Source organism: Pteronotus mesoamericanus, unplaced genomic scaffold (genome assembly GCF_021234165.1).
Source record: "Pteronotus mesoamericanus isolate MK-2021 breed Mesoamerican mustached bat unplaced genomic scaffold, CSHL_Meso_final contig_78, whole genome shotgun sequence".
Taxonomy (NCBI): domain Eukaryota; kingdom Metazoa; phylum Chordata; class Mammalia; order Chiroptera; family Mormoopidae; genus Pteronotus; species Pteronotus mesoamericanus.
Genome location: NW_026555258.1, coordinates 29,986,143 through 30,005,967, shown reverse-complemented (window position 1 = coordinate 30,005,967; position 19,825 = coordinate 29,986,143). Strand labels below are relative to the sequence as shown.

The 19,825-nt window shown below is 48.2% G+C and overlaps 1 protein-coding gene across 1 annotated transcript in view; it reads right to left on the bottom strand.

The window, feature by feature from the left end:
- The window catches only part of PAX5 (paired box 5), a 158,778-nt gene that overhangs the window by 51,021 nt on the left and 87,932 nt on the right, over positions 1-19,825 (bottom strand). The window contains exon 7 of the mRNA XM_054584974.1: positions 17,809-17,938. Within this exon, the coding sequence (XP_054440949.1) occupies positions 17,809-17,938 (130 nt within the window). The remainder of the gene's footprint in view (positions 1-17,808; positions 17,939-19,825) is intronic.

Genomic DNA, 19,825 nt, shown 5'->3' with positions numbered 1-19,825 from the left:
TCCTCAGCTCCCTCCCTGAATGGCTCTCCGCAGCTTCTGGATCAAGTCCAAACTTCTTGCTACCCTCCATTCCTACTGGAGTAGTGCCAGCTCCAGACTCTCACCCCTCTGGCCCTAACCTTGCCTCCAAGCCTTAGCAAATATTGCTGCCATGCCCTGACAGCACACAGCAAACTCCATCCATGTCACCCCCTTGGAAAAGCTTCCCAGACGCCCCACCCTGCCCTTCCCACACACAGCTATATGGTCCCTCCTCAGTGCTCGCAGAGCCCCTGGGCCCAGCTCCACGGCACAGCATCTGTTGGCTGTGGTAGAAGACACCAGATTGAAACTTTCCACAGCAGGGACCACGTCCCATTGGTCTGTTTCCCTGTGGTGCCAGCTCAATGCTTGGCATAGAGCAGAGGGCAGACTTATGTTTACTGCTTCATTCATTCCTTTGCTCAAAAAACCTTTCCAAAGCCACTTTTCTGGGCCCTATGGCCGGTGTTCAGGATTGCATGCCCTTAAGAGCAAGAGGCTTGCCTTGGGTGGTATGGCTTAGTTGGTTGGGGATCATCCCACAAACTGAAAAGTCACAGGTTTGATTCCCAGTCTGGGCACATGCCTGGGTTCAGGTTCGGTCCCCAGTTAGGGCATGTGCAATAGGCAACCAATCGATATTTCTATTTCACATAGATGATTCTCTCCTTCTCTTTCTCCCTCCCTTCCCCTCTCACTAGAATCAATTTTTTTTAAAAAAATTCTTTTATAGAAAAAAGAATGGGAGGCTTTCTTTTTGAGCCCAACAGGTGATACTTCCTATCCTCCCCACTGGAGAAAAGCAACCAGCCAAAGCTCAGCGGCTACCCAAGTTCTAGCAAAGGGAAAAAGCTCAGCAGCACCCCCAGCACCCCAAGGTCGGCCCAGGCCACTGGATCCTTGCTTCTTCCCCCAGGCCAGGCACTCACTAAGTCACTCAAATCCTGAAAACACAGCCCAACCCCACAGGCTTCCAGTCCAGCTGCCTCTCTTCACTGAGGCTTTCCTGGAATTGAGTGCAATCATTTCCCCCTTTGTTTCCATGGTTTCTGGCCTATGTGCATACGGCCTTGGGCTTGAACTTAAGGACGCTTCAAATCCAACGGAAGGGGTTGACTACAGTTAACAAGTGACTCAAAGAACAAGGTCCTCTTAACTGCCAAAGCCAACCGATGCTTCAGCCCTTGTTATCTTGGATCTCATTGCTCATTCCCCCATTCTTCAAATATTTTTGGCCACACTACACAATTGAACACCTTTCTTTTGTTTTGGGAAATTTCCACCTTAAGAGTTCAGGTTCTTGAAGGCAGAAGTCAGACGCTTGAGCTCCCAGCCTCTTTTGCAGTTAGGACACAGGCCCCTACTGGCTCCACCGAGAAGACATGCACACGCGAACCGTTAATTCAGAAAGCAGTGACGCAAAGAAGTGGGTGTCAGTGGAGTCCATCTGCCAAGGCAGAGGTTCTAGCCATGGCATCTGCTGTCCAATGGCAGCAGCAGGAGCGGACAGCTCCGTGTCCACAGGCCTGTGTGCGGCGTCTCCACAGGCGCAGGCCCGCAGTGCGCCGCAGTGGCCAAGGTGTGCTTCCCGGCTGTGAGGTCTCCAAGTCTGGCTCTGTGGTCCTCTTGAGTATCCGAATATACTTTAGAAAATCCCTTTTCTACTTAAACAGCCAGAGAGAATTCTGTTGTTCTCAACTGAGAGCTGTGACTACTTCAGGCTCCTAGCTGGTGGTGTGCTTTGTCTTCTGTCAGTCACCTTTCAGACTTCCTCACGTTTTCCTCCCTCCACCGCCCTTGTTCCCCAGAGTCCCTTCCTAGATCTCTGCTTCTCTCGACCCTTTTCGTCTCTACATGTTCACTGCGTGGCCCATCTCCTCCATGTCCATGACTTCCCTGTCCCCAGCCCCGACCCCTCCCCCACTGCCCTCTGGACGTTTCCACCTGGGCATCCTTTGGGCACCGTAAAGTCCAAGTATCCAAATCAGCTCCTCCTCCTGCTGCCTTTGTCTCGGCTAGTGGTCCACCCAGTGCCCCAAACTCCAACCAGGGGAGCCATCCGCAACTAGGGGAGACTTCCGCATCTCACCTAAACCTGATATTTGACTATTGCCAATTCTATCCCTCAAAATTTTCCCTCTACCCTCATTTCCGCTGCCTGGATCCAGGTCTTCTTTCTTTCTCTCCTGGACTTTTACAGCCACTTTCAATATGTTAGATCTTCTTACTGAGTCTCACCCTCATTACGTCCACCCTTTGTCAAGATCCCAGAGACATTCTTTGAAGGCGCCATTCCCTACTCAAAGTCCTCTGAGGCTCCCCAGCATCCGGAGGTTATGGTCCTAGGTCCTTGAGCCTCCATGATCTGACCCCCTCCCTCATCTCCTGTGCACACTGCCCCACTCCCGGAGTTGCTTGCATTTCCTCGTTCAGCCTGTGCTGTGGTTGCCTTTATCCTGTTGTTCGCTGGCCTGGTATGTCCTTTCTCACTTGTCTTCCCAGCCTGGCTAATCCTTACTTGTTCCAATGAGCACAGCATCACCTCCCACAGGAAGCTTTCCTCAGCCACCTCTCCCACACAACCTCAGGGGGGCCAGAGGTGGCCCTCCTCTTGCTTCTGTGACATCTACCACATGCTTCTCTCATTGTAGTTCCACCTTCTAAAAACATTTATCAAGCACTCTTGATGGGCCAGATAGCTTGCTAAGAATTTTCATGCATTATCTCAATTAATCCTTGTAACAACTCTATGAGGACAGTGTTATCCTCATACCTGGGGAAGAAAATTGAGGGTCAGAAAAATGAAGTGACCCTCCCAAGATCAGCAGCTGGACAGTGACGAGTCCAGGAGGGGAACCCAGGGCTGTCTGATCGCACACCCACAGTTCCTAACAGCGAGACTCTTGCTTCACCAGGGAAGTCATCCTCGGCATGTCCCCAGTTGTGTCATGACCTTGGTCAAGTCACTTCGCCAAGTTTCCTCCTCTGTAAAAGGGGGGATCAAGCCTCTCCCTGCCACCTACCTCAACAAAAATGGAAGGAAGCTCTGATAAAAGATATAAAATCATTTGGGTAACTGTAAAGGGTGGTGCACATGCAAGAAGATATTAGCATACTTTTAGGATTTGGTTTCACCAAACACTTTCCTTGCTCACTTAGAATCAAAGGACTGCCATCTGCTCCTTCCTTGAGCGTGGGGAGGGCTCCCACGTTCCTCCCTGGCCCAGGTTGCCCCTGGGATTTTTAAAGTCGCCATCCAGCTGTTCCATCTCCCTTCCCTAAACACAATTGTGACAGTCAAGGCAAGAAAGGAGAGAGGGGGAAATATCCATAAAGGCTTGGCAAAGCAGCGGCCAGCGGAATTCTCCAGCCCCTGACCACCAGTTAGTGACGTCAGGATTTATAACTGTATTAAATGGTGTGACAGGCAGCCTTGATATATCAGTTCCCCCTTCTTCCCAAATCACAGACAATAAAAGCTTTGTCAGTGAAAGTCATTCATCATCATAAAGACCTGAGACATCCCAGTCATCAATTTCACTCACATCCTTAATACACTGGAGAGAGTGCAGGAGTTGAGCACCTCGGAAAGGGGGAGGAAAAAAACACGAAGGAAGATTGAACAGGAATAATTACAAAGGTCAAAGAAGGGATTCCTCTGGGGGGGGGCGGTGCCACGGGCAGGGCCGGCCCCTGCCAGAGGTGCGCTCAGCCCGCAGAGAAACCCGGCAGCTGCCGGCTCTGCTCCCGGCAGCAGACAGGCTGGAGCAGACCCAGCGGGCAGCCCTGGGAAATGGGCTGCAGGACCAGAGGACGCGGTGTCGAGAGGACGGACAGCCCTGCCCTGGGCCCTGTGGCCCCATACTGGGTTCTAGAAGTTTTTTACTTCATCAGCCTCATTAGCACAGAAGAGATTTAAAGATAATAAGAAAAATACAGGTATCTTTTTGGACTCTACCCCTATATTGGCCAAGATGGCTGTATGTGCCAGCTGTGGTCTTCTTTCGGGCAACTCTTTGAGCAACTATCCAGACAGACACTGCTGGTCGTGAAATCTACCGTAAGACTGACAGGCCAACTGGGAAGGAGTCATTGTCCAGAGCCATTAAGCACACCCTCTGCCGCCCCTGCCCCTCCCCTGGGCCCTCTGGACACCTCCCTAAATCCAGCCACCTTGACCATAATGGAAGACAGGGATCCAAGCGAGGAGGAGATACACCCCAAGGCTCCATCTGATTAGGCGAGCCCTGCGTCCCAGTCTGCTCCCACGAGAGGGCCAGGGCCGCGCCCACTCCAGCATCCTCTCCAGCAGCCGGTGTGGGTCTCTGCAGCCTGCCCAAGGGCCTGGGCAGGGGCTCCCACCCTTCACCACCTGGACTGTTGCTTGGCATCTTTTTTTCCCTCTCAGGTGGGCAGGCCAATAAAGGATGAGATAGCAGGAAGCTGACTGGGTGTGGTGTGAAGAGCTTGGACTTTAACTGCCTTGTTCCTGCAGAGAACCAGGATTTAAATGGCATGACCCTTCCACCTGTGCCTGACCGGAGAAAGAGTAAGAAAGTTTATTTAACAAAGTGACGATTATTTTTCTTTTGCTTTCTTTCCTGAAAACTAGACAACAAAAGAGGCTTCGGTGGGGAGTTGCTGGAAGTGCTGGGGCCCCCGAGTTTGACAGAGGGTGACCTGGGGAAGGGGGTGGGCCCCGGGGGCTGAGAGCTCTGGGGCTGCCGGGGGGCTGCCAGGTGGCCTGTTCCAGGCAGGAACATGCAAGAAGGTACAACGTATTAAGTTTCCCAAGAAAGAAAGCACAATGATACCTATTGTTGCCTGCCCTTCCACTTCACAAGCCTTCGCTGAGGGCCTGTAGGGTGCTGAGGTCCAGTTAGGCTAGGCAGGTCTGCCTGGGTACATATGGGGTGTCAACTGTCAGAGAGTGAGTCAACCCAATGTCCTTCAACCAGGTACCACCCAAGATTAAGACAAGTCACATCAGGCAGAACCCCCAGCGTGTGGCCTTGATGCGCCTATCAGCTTTGTTTGTGATCTGTTCTCCATATCACGCTCTGCCCAACTCGAACCTCCTCTGGTCAGATTGCCTGCCTGCCACCAAGAGACCAGGTGAACGGCAGGCAGTTTGAAAACCTGTCTACACCAATTAGAAGCTATATGACCCTGAGCAAGTTTCTGTGCTCCTCTGTGCCTCAGTCACTGTATCTATAAAATGGGGATAATAAGACCAACTCCTTCATAGGGGTGTTATGCAGATTAGACAAGCTAACATATGCAAAGTGCTTAGAACAATCTCTGACGCCTAGTGAATGGAGGCAAGTGTTAGCTATCACTCCTGCTAATGACTCTGGGCTTACTGGGTCCTGTTCAGGATTGAGGTCAGCTCTAGGGGGAGAGCCCTTACCTTAGGCCCCACCCTAGATGCCAGCCCTCCATGTAGGTGGCTTGCCACCCTGTCCTTGAGTTGGGCATGTGACACCCTCCTGGACCTGGTTTAACAGAAGCTTACAAAAGGAACTAGTGGGTCTGGAAAGACAAACACTTCTCTGCATGGACAAGTCCAGACAGCAGCGGGTGCCCCTAAGGATTCATGCTGAAACCAGCCTTATCAAACATTCACAGAAGATCTAGGGATAGAAGCGGAAGTTCTACAGCCACTCAGGTAATGAAGATGAAGGCCAATAGAGACAAACTAGAGAGAGGGTTTTCCCCAGGCTGTGAACATTGCAGGGTAGGGGGTGAGGGAGGTAGCAGACCATGCATTGAGAGAGAAAAATAATAATTGTGATAGTATCTTGCATTCAAATGTCATCATGCTCATCAAAGCCGCATATGTGAGTGTGTGAATCATGCCAATAACCTTGACAATAACCTAGGGCAGTGACTTTCAACCTTTTTCATCTCATGGCACACATAAACTAATTACTAAAATTCTGCAGCACACCCAAAAATATATTTTTTGCCGATCTGACAAAAAAAATAGGTATAGTTTTGATTCATTCACACCAATAGCTATTGTTGTGTTCACTGTTGTCATTTTTTATCTGACAATCTAAGGGAAAAGAGGTCAGTGCATGTGACTAAATAGTCAGGGACTACATGTTTTAAAAATTCTTGTGGCACACCAGTTGAAAATCACTGACCTGGAAGGACAGGATTCGGGGAAATTAGTAACAACCAATCATAGTGGACAGCTCGTTTGTTCATCCATCCCTCCACCCAACAAACACTTCCTGAGTCCCTACTATGTTCCAAGCCCCTTGCTGGACTGTGCTGGGGAAGGCAGAGATCAGAACCTCATGGTCTAAAGAGAAAGCTAAGTTGGGCACAAAGAATTATAAATCAAGATACAATGAGATAACAGACAGGCTGATCCCAGGCCCAGATAAGGGGAACATCACCCTGAATATGAGGTCACTGGGCAAGACTTCCTAGAAGAGGTGGCACCTGGGGACTGCTCCCTGGACACATGTCCTAAAGGCACATGGCAAAGACTGATGCTTGCTGGTTCCTCAGTCCCTCAGCAGGTGTTGGAGAGCCTTTTACAGGCAAAGTCCTGCACCAGCTCACATTTGTCTTCCTGCTGGGAACACAGGACCTAAGTACCTAACACCATTAAGGTGGCACAGGCTCTGTGAACTCACAAGAAAGGGCACAGCTCCTTCCAGTTTCCAGCTCATGTGTACTTCACTACACTCCTGCAAGGAGAGACTCAGCCGGTACTATAACTCCCATTGGGCAGATGGGAAAACTGAGGCTCAGAGAGGGGAAGGCTCCGTTCCCAACGTCACCAGGGAGTTAGGGCAGAGCTGGGAGGAAGATCTGTGCTTCTGACACCAAGTCAGCCCAACGCTCTTCCTTTCACAGCAGACTGCTGCCACCTCTGGGCAAATGACAGAAGTCTTCTAAGCAGAGGAACCGGCAGAAACAAAGGCTTAGAGCCAAGACCCAACATGGCTGAGTTGGGAGGAGGTAAAAGGACAGGCCTGGATCAGCTTCCACAGACAGACTCCAGTCGCTGTCAGTCGGCTGTGCTGCAGGTGAACATGAGAGCTCTGCTTGGATGCCTCTGATGGCATGGAGCTTATTACCGACAAAAGCAATACAGTACAGGGGTTAGGAGAAAACCAGCTCTGCTACTCTCTGTTGTGTGAACTCGGGCAGTCTCTTTAAGTGTTAGTTGGGACAAAAATAGTATCTATGTTTCATAAAGGATTAAATGAACCAAAGCACATAACAAATGCTCAATAAACATTAGCTATCCTTGTTATTGTCTCCTGAGGCAGCCTATTCCACTTTCCAGGAGCTCAAACTATTAAAAAGTTCTTCTTTGTGCTCAACTAAAGCTTGCCTCCCTGTGGCTTCCCCTGATGCTCCCTCCTTCCCCACAGCCCCGAGCACTGGGCAGGCGGCAGCCAGGCCCCAGGTCAGCTGTCTTTAAGCCAGAGGCCCTGGGCCTGTGGATGACAAGGGCTCCTGCCCTCTCTCTCTCCTGGACCCCGTCCTCTCCTGTCTGCAGCCCCGAGTGTCAAATACCAAGCGGGATTCACCTCTTAGCCCCAAGGATATGGATTCTGTGGTCCATATTCCTCAAGGAAAGTTCATGACAGTTCATCCAGAACACTGGAGAAGGTGGGGGTTCTGCTGGGTGTCCATAAAACAAGCAATAAACATTTAAAAATTAAACAACAGTATGAAGAGTAAAAACCTATGTTTTTATGCATAGAAAAGGTTCTGGAAGGGCATAACATCAAACCATCAACTCTGACAACATCAGCAGGATGGGTTAAGAATGGGGTGAGGAGGTGCAGTCACAGGTTGCTATACTTACTTCCCAACCATTTGAATTTACATTTTACAATGAGCTTACATTACTTTGTGATTAAAAAGGAACTATAAAAGGGAAGTTGCAGGAGACTAATCCAAGCTTCAGAGCAGAGAAGCCAAGAGAGTGTGGCTCCCCCAGAGCAGCTCAGACACATCTTCCTCCCAAAATGTTCCCCAGACCCCACAGTCTAAGAAAAGCAATACTATGATTTTTATCTTTCTTTTTTTTTTTTTTTTGCTTGTTTTATTTTGTTTTGCTTTGCACATTTATCCACCTTTGCCTTCCCTATCAGACTATGGGTATGTTGAGGTCAGGACCCCACAGCTCTCAAGATCCGGCCTCGGCTATGGTCTGACATAAAGGAGGAGTTGGGTTTTGATGGAGAGATGAATGAATGAATGAATGAACAAACGCATGAATAATGAATGGCGGCAGCTCTGCTAACTGCCAGGCACTACAGTTTCGTGCATTTTCTCTTCCTGATAATGGCAAGGCAGTAGAGATCTCTGACCAGGAGAACAAGCAATTTCCAAATAATGAAATCGCTATTTTAGGAAGATGGATCACAGCAGGGCAGGCTGGGATGCTGGAGGCCCAGAAACCTGCTCGCAGGCTATTTGGAAAGGTCGGCTTCAGAGCTGCCCGCAAGTGTAAAAATCTATGAGTGTATTACCAGGATGGCCATCCAGCTTTGTTTATTTTTATCCTACAAAATACAAGGTCAGAAACAACCAAAGTACCTTCTGCTGAAATTATTTTTTTTAATTGACACTGCACTTTACACAAATATTAATTCATTTATTCAACAATAGTTTTAGGAACACTGTGCTAACCTGGAAGCAAACCATAATTTCCTTTGATGTGCATTTTAATTACAGAGGTGCTTGAATTTCATTGTGGCTTTCAAATGATCGGCTCTCCAGCTTCTCTGGACCTCTGAGTATCCTTCCAACCACTAAGGTTCCAAAACTCTAAGTTTCTGTAGAATCTATAACTGTGAGTCTATTTAATGATCCAAAGCCAAATACTTTAAACCCCAGTCAGATTCATCTTGACTCTTTCTGGGATACAAATAGCTTTTCATGTCTGGGAAAGTTTCCATCTTGGATGTTAAAGTTTTCCCTCTGGGCCGTGGTGCCCTGAAGCAGGCCACGACATTGTGTTTGGCCATCGCTGCAGAGGGATGAAATGGTGCATTTTTCAGGAGAAGCTGGCACTCAGTGCTCCAGGCCCTCTTGCTGGATAGCCACTGAACCTTGTGGGGGCGGAGGCCGTTCTGCTGGACAAGAGCAGAAATAAGAGGACACAGGAAGGACAGGGCTGGAGCAGGGTCAAAAACTCAAAAGCTCACAGGGGCCAGCAGGCAAAGTAAGAGCAACAAGTTGGCCAGGTGGAATCTGGGGCAAACAGGAGAGCACAGCAAGTCTAGAGAGAGCGACCACTGCTCAGCTCCATGTGAGTGTGGCCTCACGGGCATGTAGACCCAAGGTGGACAAGTCTTCTGCTTTTCCAAGAGAAGTTAGATTATTTGAATCTTTATGTTAAATTTCCTGATTTGTAAGGCACTTTTAAACAACTTTTAATAGTGACATATTGGCAAGGTTCAAAGAATTAAAAATGAAAATGATATTCAGTAAAAAGTCCTCTTCCCACAGTCCGTTCCCATGGTTAGCCTTCCGGAGTTCCTTTACGTGCGTGTACACAAATACAGATAGGCACCCCCACTGTGCCTCTCTTCTTTCCACAGAAGCTAGTATCTCTGCACACCATCCCGGCTTTTGTATGAATAATGTGTCTCAAAGGTCCTTCCCTATGAGGGCATAAAGAGCTTCCTATTCTTCCCTACAACTGTACAGGGCTCGGGTGTATGGATGAGCTGTTCTTCATTTAACCAGTCCCCTATGGACAGATATTTGGGTTGTTCGTCTCCAATCTTTAAAATGTTAGGACTACTTTTTTGTGTTTAAAAAACACTAATCAGACAAACCAACCTTTGGGTTGGATCATGGGGACACCAGATGCCAGCGGATGGACGTGTTGGGCAGGGCCCAGGTCTGAGTTCATAGGGTGAGTGCTGGCCTGGACTTTGCCAACACCTCAGCCTCTGGCTTGCCAGCAGGAAAGGAAATCATGTCAATGGAGAGCAGCTTCAGGTTAGTCCTGTTTAAATCTTCCTTGCCCTTGAGGTAGTGAAATCCCCATCACCAATGGGACCAATCCCTGATGCAGAACAGATCCCAGGGCTGGGTGAAGGCGGGGCTCCCTAATCTCCGAAGGTAGTTTCCACTGACTTTGAGAGTCCCCCAGGCCTGACTGTGGGCTGCACTCACCTGGCAGCGGAGAGAGAACAAAGAAATGGTCCCACCCTCTTGTCATCTCATCTATTTATATGCTTAAAAGGCATTTTCTGAGGCTGTGTTTTCATTTGGAAATGCCTTTCCCCCAAATCTTCAGAGGCTTCTCATGGTTGGGGTCATAAATCAAATGCCACCTCTCTAGAGAGGTCCTGCTTCACTCCCCGCCCCCCTGTCCACTCACCGCTGCCCCTCAACCCGAGTCTCTCTCTACTTTCTCCCCCAGTTTGTTATAAAATTACATTGCCCCATTTTTTCTGTTTGCTTTGAACTGTCTGGCTCTCCCCAGCAGGGAAGTCCAGTGAGGGCAGAGATGGTCCACCATGACCACCATTGTGCTCCCAGCGGGGCACAGCGTGACAGCCGGCTAAACAGTCACTGCTGACACTCTGCTTCCTTTTCAACGCGCGCGATAACACGGACACCCAGCACCTTCCATGGGATTCCTAGGAGAGCTCCCTGACTGACCGTGGTTTATGCTGATGGTAGCTGTTATTGTCACTTCCCCTGCACCTTTTGGCTGCCTGGATACATAAGGCATTTATTGTCTTTTTGCTTTTATTATTCATTATGATTTCATTCCTGGGGAAGAGTTATTTAGCTGGATCTGATTGAGCCTCCAATAGGGTCATGAGAAACAGGTCAGGGGAACTGTTTCCCAGGGAGAGATGAACACAGAGCTGTTCAGGGCAGCCTGGCTCCTGGCCAGACTTTTGGTACGGGAGCTCAGGAACATACTATTAACTACCATTACTGAGGGTTTTATGTGCCAGGCCCTGTGCTCAGACCCTGCGTGGACCACACGTGTAATCTTCAAAGAAAGACTGGGAGGAAGTTGGACTGTGGGCCCCACGTGGCAAATGGGGAATGTGGGCATGGAGGCTAGTAAGTTGCCCTGGGCCACCCAGCTAGAATTTGGTGAAGCTGGGCTTCCAGGGACAGCCTGGATTTCCTGTTGACTTTCTCAATTATATGCTAGAAAAAATGCCTTCTGGACATTTAAACTGGAATTTCTTAGTCCATCTGGTCAACAACAGCAGCCAGGGCCAGAGTGAGCCCCAGGTCCAGCTCTAACTCACTGGATATGGCCTTGAGATCACCTCCCCTCTCTGGACCTGGGCTTCTCCAGCTGTGAAGTGAGCGGTTGGACCTCGTGACCCTCCATCCTACCTGCCTCCTTCTCCTGCAGCTTCCCCCACGCACTCATTTGTCCCTTTGGTGTCTCTCAAACTCTCTTCCCCTACTATCTCATTCTATCCCCAAAATGGTCAAACGAGTCAACTGAGGTAGACATTACCGTGCCCATTTCACAGAAAAACTGAGGCTCAGAGAGAACAATCTATTTGCCAAAGGATAGGACAGTTCGGGTGGCAGAGAACAGACTTAAACCAATCCCTCCAACTCCTGGTCTAGAGCCTTTTCCTCCAGCCCTCAGCTGCAGCTGAGACAAAGAAGGCAGAGGAGGACGGACTTTCTTGTACACCCAAGTTTGGGGCCTGAGGTTCCAAACATCGAACCTCAGAGATACAGCAAATCAGATCTGGTGGCCTTAGAGACTTGGCAGTCATTCTGTTTGTCTTTGTGGGTGTTCACTTGCTGCCCATGTAAGGTCTCTGTTGCTTAGAGGGGACAGTGCCCAGGGGGAGCCTCAGACCCCCAGGGCCTGGGTCACCCACCAGGCCAGTGTTTCCCAAACTTTTTAACCAGAAGAAGTCTCTGCCCACCATTCAAATCTGCTGCTGCAGAGAGATGGTCCTCAGGGGAAGGGGCCTCAAGGACGCAGGCTGTCCCATTCCTTTGTTCCCTCAGGCAAAGGGTCGGGTGGGCACAGCTTGGCGCCCTACCCGCTGCCTCGCTAGGAGCTGGGCTCAGTAGCAGCCTGTGGCCCAAGGACACACCTTCAGATAATTAGTCCCAATCAGGATGGGCCCAAACTGCTGACGATGCAGGAACCGGTTGGCCATGTCACAGGTTTGCAAACGGTGAGCAGTTTCTGAACCGTGGCCCTGGCTGGTAGAGCAGGGGTTTAACTTAATATTTAATATGGCATATAAATGACGGAGAGAAATTGACTTCTTCTCTAATGAGATCTTCTCTAGGCAGCTCAGAGCGTGAGGGCTGGGATGGCGCAGCATCGAGGCTGCCTGCCCACCCCCTCCCCAGGCCCCAGGCGGCACGCCCGGGCTAGAGCCTGAGTTGGGCTCACAGTCCAGCTGTGGGAGAAGGTAAGGCCTGGGGCTGGGAGACTCAGGCTCCACCGTGATGAGTTCAGTTCAGCGGTGTGTCAGCACATGCGCTAACACAGGAGGAATTCGACTAAAGGCCATGTGGCAAGAGGGAGGCCCACCCTACCCTAACAGCTCTCGGGGGCTTTCCTTGAAGGCATTCAAACATTTTGCAGTGGGGTCAGCAACCGCCCCCTAGAAGGTGTTTTGAAAATTTGCGAGAGCTTTTACATGATTACAGGCATTACTGGTTTACAGAGGAACACTCCCACGCAACAGTTTTCCTTCATTCTGCACTATTGTCATGTCTTGCCAAACATTCATGTAGGTGAAAAATCTGTTTGTAATTATTTAAATCCAGAACTGAACTTCATTTACATATAAATATGAACTTGTAATTTCCGTGGTCTTACTATACACTGAATTTCCTAGGAGTGCAACTACCATATAAGCCGGCCAAAGTGTGTACCTTGTTTCACCTGGACCTATGCCGAGGGCGGCTCACCTACTGGCAAAGTCACATTCGCAGTCTGAGTCAGGATGAGTCCCTATGTCCACCCTCCTGCGTAAGTCTGTGTGCAGGGCTGTTGCATTCACAGTGATTCTGGGCACGGGGCAAGCCCCATGCCGCATTGTTAGCTCTCGCAGTTAGACACACAGTTATTTACTTTTCAAAGTACGTATCATTGAACTGTAAACAATTTCATTTTCTCTTTCATCTCATAGTAAGGCATTATTTTGATTTTATTTGAAATCAGATGTGAAGATAGGCTATATTTTTTATGAAGTTAATTTCAGGAGAGTAAAGAGACACTGTTAATATTTCCTAACCCAGGGGATGCTGGGTGGGACTGGGCAGAGAAGCCCAATTTGAGCTCAGCACCAAAATGCCCCATGTAGCGGGGAAGGGGCTGGGGATCTTCTCCCACTGAATCCTCACATACAAGCATCTGATCTGCACGTCTGTGTCTGTCCCTCTGCGTGTATGTCCTTTATAGTTTTTCACAACAATGGGATCATACTTAACATTATTCTATAAACTTTATTCACTTAAAAATACATCTTGGACATTTATTCATGTCAGCACAGATAGCTCTATTGAGTTCTTTTTAATGGTTGCATAGTACTTTGTACTTTGTTGTGTGAAGGAGCCAAGATTTATTTAATCAGCTCTTATTGATAGACACTGTGTTGTTTACCGTTATGATTAATTCTGTAATAATTTTACAGATGTAGGTATCACTGTGCATCTGTGCAAATAAATCTGTGAACCAAAGTCCTAAACATGCATATCAAAGTTCTAGGTTAGAAGGGTTAGAAGATAAGTATGTGAATTTAAAATTTTGATAGATACTGCCAAATTTTTCTCAAAAAAAGATTGCACTGATTTATACATCTATGGCAGTGTATGAAAATACCTGTCTCTACCCTCTCTAACCCTGGGCCTCAAGAAACATTTCAATTTTTTATAAGCTAATAGGTTTTTTTAAGTGCCTCATGATTGTCTTAATTTGTAGCTTTAAAATTACGGGTCAGGTACATATCTTTTCATATGTTATTGGACATCCACATTTTTCAATGAATTTCATATTTATATTCTTTACCTTTTTTTCCCAACAAATTATTTTCCTTACTCATTTCTAAGAGCTCTTTAGATATTAAGGAAGTTAGTTTTTTGTTAACTGTGTTCTCCTTTTTTCCCTCCAATTCTGTTCTTTGTATCTTTTTCCTAAATTCAAAACATTTCCATTTAAACAGTCATTTATATAACTTTTATTGTTTTTTGTATTTGGAACAGATTTTAAAAGGCCTTCCCCACTCTAAGATTATAAAAATTTTCCTCATTTGTTTTTTCGAGTTTTATTATGATTTTATTTTTTTTGCATTTAAAGTTTGATCAACCTGGAATTTGTTTTGATATAAAAAATGAGGTATGGATCCAAAAGGTCCAATTGTCCCAATGCCATTAACTGAATGACTTATTTTTTTCTCTGCTGATTTGAAAGGCTGCATTTATAAATGCCCACATGGTGGGGTGGGTGGAGGGGGGGAAGGGGGTAAAAACTGAGACAACTGTAATAGAATAAACATGATTTATAAATTTAAAAATACATACATACATACATAAAAATAAATGCCCACATATATTTGAATCGATTTCTGGACTCTCTATGCTTTTCTGTTTGTCTATTTACTTCAATTTCAGTAACAAGTAGTTTTAATTATTGTTACCTTATCATAATGTTTTTAAATATGCTGTTTTATTCATTTCTGTATTTCAGAATTTTTCTAGCTATCTCTGAGTGTTTATTTGTCCAGTATTCAGTACCATTTTGACAAGTTCCAAAAAATATCTGTTATTTTGATGAGATTGCTTTGAATTAATCTATTACTTAGGGAGAACATCTTTATAATATGGAGTCTTCCTATCCAAGAACAAACTATATCTCTCCATTTATTCTTTAACTTCCCTTAGTGGAGTTTTTACAGTTAAATTTATCCCTCAGCATTCTATTTTTCTTTTGGTGCTAGTACAACTGTCTAGCTAGCTATTATTTATTTATGTGAAAACTAATGATTACTTATAATGTATTTTAAGTGTATTATAATATATTTAAGTGTATTATATAGTTATATAAATTTATAATTAGAATACTTCTAAGTTTCTAAATTAAGCATAATTCTGAATTTGGTCTGTAATATTTATATTCTTTTTATGCTCTATAATGTAACTTTTAAGTGGATAAGTCAAAATACAAATAAGTCTTTGGTCAAAGGCTCCTTGAAAACCCAGCCCACACCCACCTGCCACTTGGGCCTGCTGAAGCCTCCTGCAGGCCGTGGATGCTAAACCCCCCAGCTGGCTTTTAGCACTGACTCTAGATGAATGTGTTCAACTCAAATTCCTTTTTAGGCAGCCTTGTAAGATAATGAGAGAGCAGCTGGGTGGGGGCCTGTCTTGAGAGGCTGCTGCCAGTAAACCCCCTGCCTACCACGATCGTGTGGGAATACGGCTCAGTGAGGCCAGACCTTCTGATTTTTCAAGGGAAGCCAGAAATTCAGATTTAAAATTTTTAAACATTGCCTCAGAATTCTAAAAAGTCCTATGTGGGCCCAACTAACCATATCTGTGGGCTAGATTATCCTTTGTCCAGCTGGCTGCCGGTTTACCACTCCAGTAGGCCAGAGTCTCAGAAGTGTGGCCACAGTCTCAACGTTTCCTGGCTTCTTTTCCATCTAAGTAAGCTTGTGCACAGATGGTAGAATACAGTCTTCTTGTGCTCTGGCTAAAGCCAAGCTTCCCATGAACCCTAACCCTTCTGCAGAGCAGTCCCCTTGGGGATCTTGCTTGATCCTCAAAGGGCTCTGAGAGAGCAGGACCATTTCACAGATGGAGAAATCGAGGCTCAGAGGTGCATCCAAAGCCAGACAGCAAGGAAGTGACAGCTCTGGGATTGGCCTCCAGATTATTTGTGTGGCAGAGTGGCTGGCTGTATAGGCCCTGGAATCCATCTCTAACTTCAGTGCTTACTAGCTGTGATTTCCGGCACGCTCTGTGAGTGCCCCAAAACCTTAGTTTCTTTGTTTAGGAAATGGAACTGAACATAACAGCACCCACGTCCCAGGTACCCCTGGGGGTAGCACGAGTCCCCCCAGCAGAGCACCTGGTGCTCAGTGACTACTCGATAAAGTGACAGCTGCTATTATAATCAACTAGCTTTCTTTCCACTCTACCTCCCCATCCCCTTATTATGTGTAGTCCCTTGGAAAAAAATAAGTACCAGGATCTAAGGACTGAGGGCCAGCTCCAATTTTTTCCCTCAGCCTTTATATAGAGCAAGTCACTGCCCCTTCCTGAGACTTGGTTTCTGCATACATAAAATGGGGAGACCATCAGAGGTCTTGTCACAGACCCTTGTGACGCCAAGGGAGAGGACCTCATGGGATATTGTTCTGACTGAAGCCCCCCATGCCCCCATCGTTTTCCCCTTGGAGACACCTGCCCACCTGTATGCTCAGCTGCATGTCAGGCAGACAGGGAACTAAGTCTCTCTTGCCACTTGACTGATTCCCACATGGTGCCCAAATCTGTAAACAGGGTCCCAGCTGCTTCTGCCTGGGCCCCATGCGCGCCAGTGCTAGCAAACCTATCGGCCCCGGCCTCAGAGCTGGGCCGTCCCTGCTTTGTGACCTTGTCTCTTCCTGCCCCTCCTCTAATGTTCTAACTTGAGTCGGCTCAGCCCCCAGCTTCCCTGGTAAAACCAAAGTCTACCTGCATTTCCAAGACCCCTGTCTCTGTCACTAATCACTGAGTTCTGCCTACCAGCCTACAAGGACATCCTGCTACCTCAGGCTGGACCCAAAGGCTCTGGTCCAAGTGCCACCATGAGTCCCCACTGCCTGTCTGTACAATATCCGAGACTGCCTCCTGCCTGCCAGGTTGGACAGCCTCCCAGAGCTGAGTCTGTCCCAGTGCTGCTGGAGCAGGGAGGGGGATCTGCCTGGGTCCTTCCCGTCCAGCCCCTTCTGCAGCAGCAATCCCAGCAGTGACCAGCCACCATGAGAGGTCTCTGAGAAATAACAGTGACATGTACTGGGGGCTTGCTGTAAGCTAGACAAATGCCTAAGCCCTTTACATGCATTAATGCATTAAGCCTTACAACACTGTGGGGTAGGTGCTGTTTCCATTCCCACTTTAGAGATAAAGAACCACAGCCCATAACTCTTACATAACTTACACAAGATTATACAGCTAGTCAATGTCAACTTCAAACCCAGCAATGGACCTCCAGGGGCCAAACTCTTTATCTTTACGCGGACATTAAAGAGACTGGCCCTGGGCCTCGCCGAAAGGCAGCTGCTTTGCATACACCGAGCACCTTCCAGCCCTTCTTGACTCGACCTCTGCCTGGAAATATGAAATACCAACAACAACCTGCCAGGAGGCCCAGGCATCCTTGAGGCTGGAGCCGACCAGGGCTGCCCGTCTCATGAGGAGGATAAATCCCAGACCTTTGACACTCGGGTCCACACACGGAGGATCCTGAAATCACTGGGCGCCCCCGACACGAGACTTTCCTGCTACCCCTCCCAGCCCACAGTCCGCGCGGCATTTGCTCTCCTCCAGCTTCATCAGAGCCGTGTCTTCTTCTACAGCCATGTCTCATCGCAGCCACAGCCCCTGACCCCAGCAGTCTCCTGCTTGACCTGTGCCAGAACCTTACAACCTCATTAAAACAAAAATGACCAGTCAAGTCCAAAAGCACCAGGAAGCCACTCTTCCCTGCACGCAGGCATTCTCAGTCTCTCCCCTTCTCTCTCTCTTTCTCTTTCTCTCCCTGCCACTCATCCTCCACTCCCCAGGTGCCCTCACCTGTCACAATGGGGTAGGTCTGCGGCCCAGGCACGCTGCTTCCGATATCAGCAGGGGTGGGGCTGGTCAGGTTGGCCTTCATGTCGTCCAGCCCTCCAGCCAGGGAGGCCATGGCGGAATACTCAGGGGTCTGAAAGGGAAAACAAAACAGAGACATCTGAGCATTGAGACTCCAAAGCACCCCAACCAAATGCCACTGCCACGTTCTGGGCTCAGCCACCTAGCTGAGCTGCCATGCCAGGGCCAAGGCCTCCAAGGGGCTCATGAACACCCAGGTGCTGAGAGGTGCTGACAGAACAAGACAGTACACAGAACTGACGATCCTACCCCGATAAAGAGGCGGGCAGAATTCAGTGCAGCTTCACAAGTACTCACACCCAGCATCTCTGGGGCCTGCAGGGTCCCCTCGCCCAGCCCCAGCTGCCAGAGACAACCATCATCTTCAGTGGCGGGGGGAGACATCAGCAACCAAAACCGAGGCAGAAATAAGAGCCTTGTTGCCAAGAGTTTGAGAAGAAAGGTTTCTGATTCTGTGCTCTTCGACCAACAGACCCAGAGTCACAGAAACAAGGTCAACAGAAATTTGAGACATCATCCAATCCAAACCCTCATTTCCCAGATGAGTAAATTGAGGCCCAAGGAGATGAGGGCTTTGCCTAAAGCTAACAGGGCCATGTCCCAGGGCAAGGGGTGGTTCACCATAACCTCTCACACCAAAATTAATACATCACGCTAGCTGACAGTCTGGCAAGTGTCTGGGAATTCTGGAAGCATGTAAATACCTGTAGGCTAAAAAATAGGAGGCGCATACATCTGATTTACCAAGTCCACACCAACCGTGTGCATTTGGCCCATGAGTCACGCTCCTTCCTTTAAGCCATTTCATGAAAACAGAGCTTGCCATGAGTCATTTTCTTGGCATCGAAGCCACTGTAAGAATGGTCCCCAGAGAAGGCTGCAAAGATGCCACCTGGGTCTTCCCATTCAAGGACAAACTAAATTGTAAGCATGTGTGACAGGTCTCTTCCTCCTACCCAACCAACCCTCAGGCCTGTTTTCAGGTAAAGCAAATATTTGCAAACACCTAAGCCAAAGAATTTAGTTGTGCAAGCCAAGCTCTGGGGTGGGGAGTTCCCTCCAGGACCCTGGCATCATCGTTGGAAGACACACCCTTGTTTGTGCAGGATTATGTCCTTGGCAGACAGGGACGAGGGAAGCAAGCAGTTTTCTGAAAGGAGTTGTAAGCACCCTGGGCAGGATGATGAGGACTGAGGCACAGGGAGGGAAACCGGAGGAGCCACTAGGCTAGTGGCAGGCAGAGGGGCCTGGCTCAGGCACATCCCTGGCGCTCTTCTCTGCAAATGAATTAGACAGTGCTCCCTGGGCTGCCCAAATGCCAACCAGGAAGGAAAGTGGCTGTGAGTCCAGGAGGTGCCGCAGGCACAGCCCCTGAGATGGAGTCTCACCGAGGACAGCTTGTCCAGAGCTCCCAGCATTCTTCACTCATCTCCAGCCCAGGCTGGTTCCGAAACGCAGGGAAGAGCACAGGCCTGAAGCCAGCCTAGGTGCTTCCAAGGGAGAAGGACAAGATAGGGACGCATGTACCTCCCCGACATCAAGAATCACTATAAAGCTGCAGTAATTAAGACAGCAGTGGATTGGCACAGGGACAGATAAATAGACCAATGAAACAGAAGCGAGTCCAGAAACTAATCTGTGCATATACGGAACCCTGATATATGAGAGAGGTGATGTACAAATCAGCAAAGGATGGCTCTAATAAACAGTGCAGGGTAACCCATTATCCATTCAGAAACAAGGGGAAAGAATTGGATCTTAACTTTATACCAGACACAAAAATCAATTCCAGATGGATTAGAGACCTAAATGGGAACAGCAAAAGCATCTAATGTGGTCAGCTCTAGGCCCGGCCAAATCTGGGGACAAGTTTGCCATTCATGAAAAGGAAACAAGTGGCCCTGGGATACTCACACAGGGTTCTCAGTCACTGTGAGGA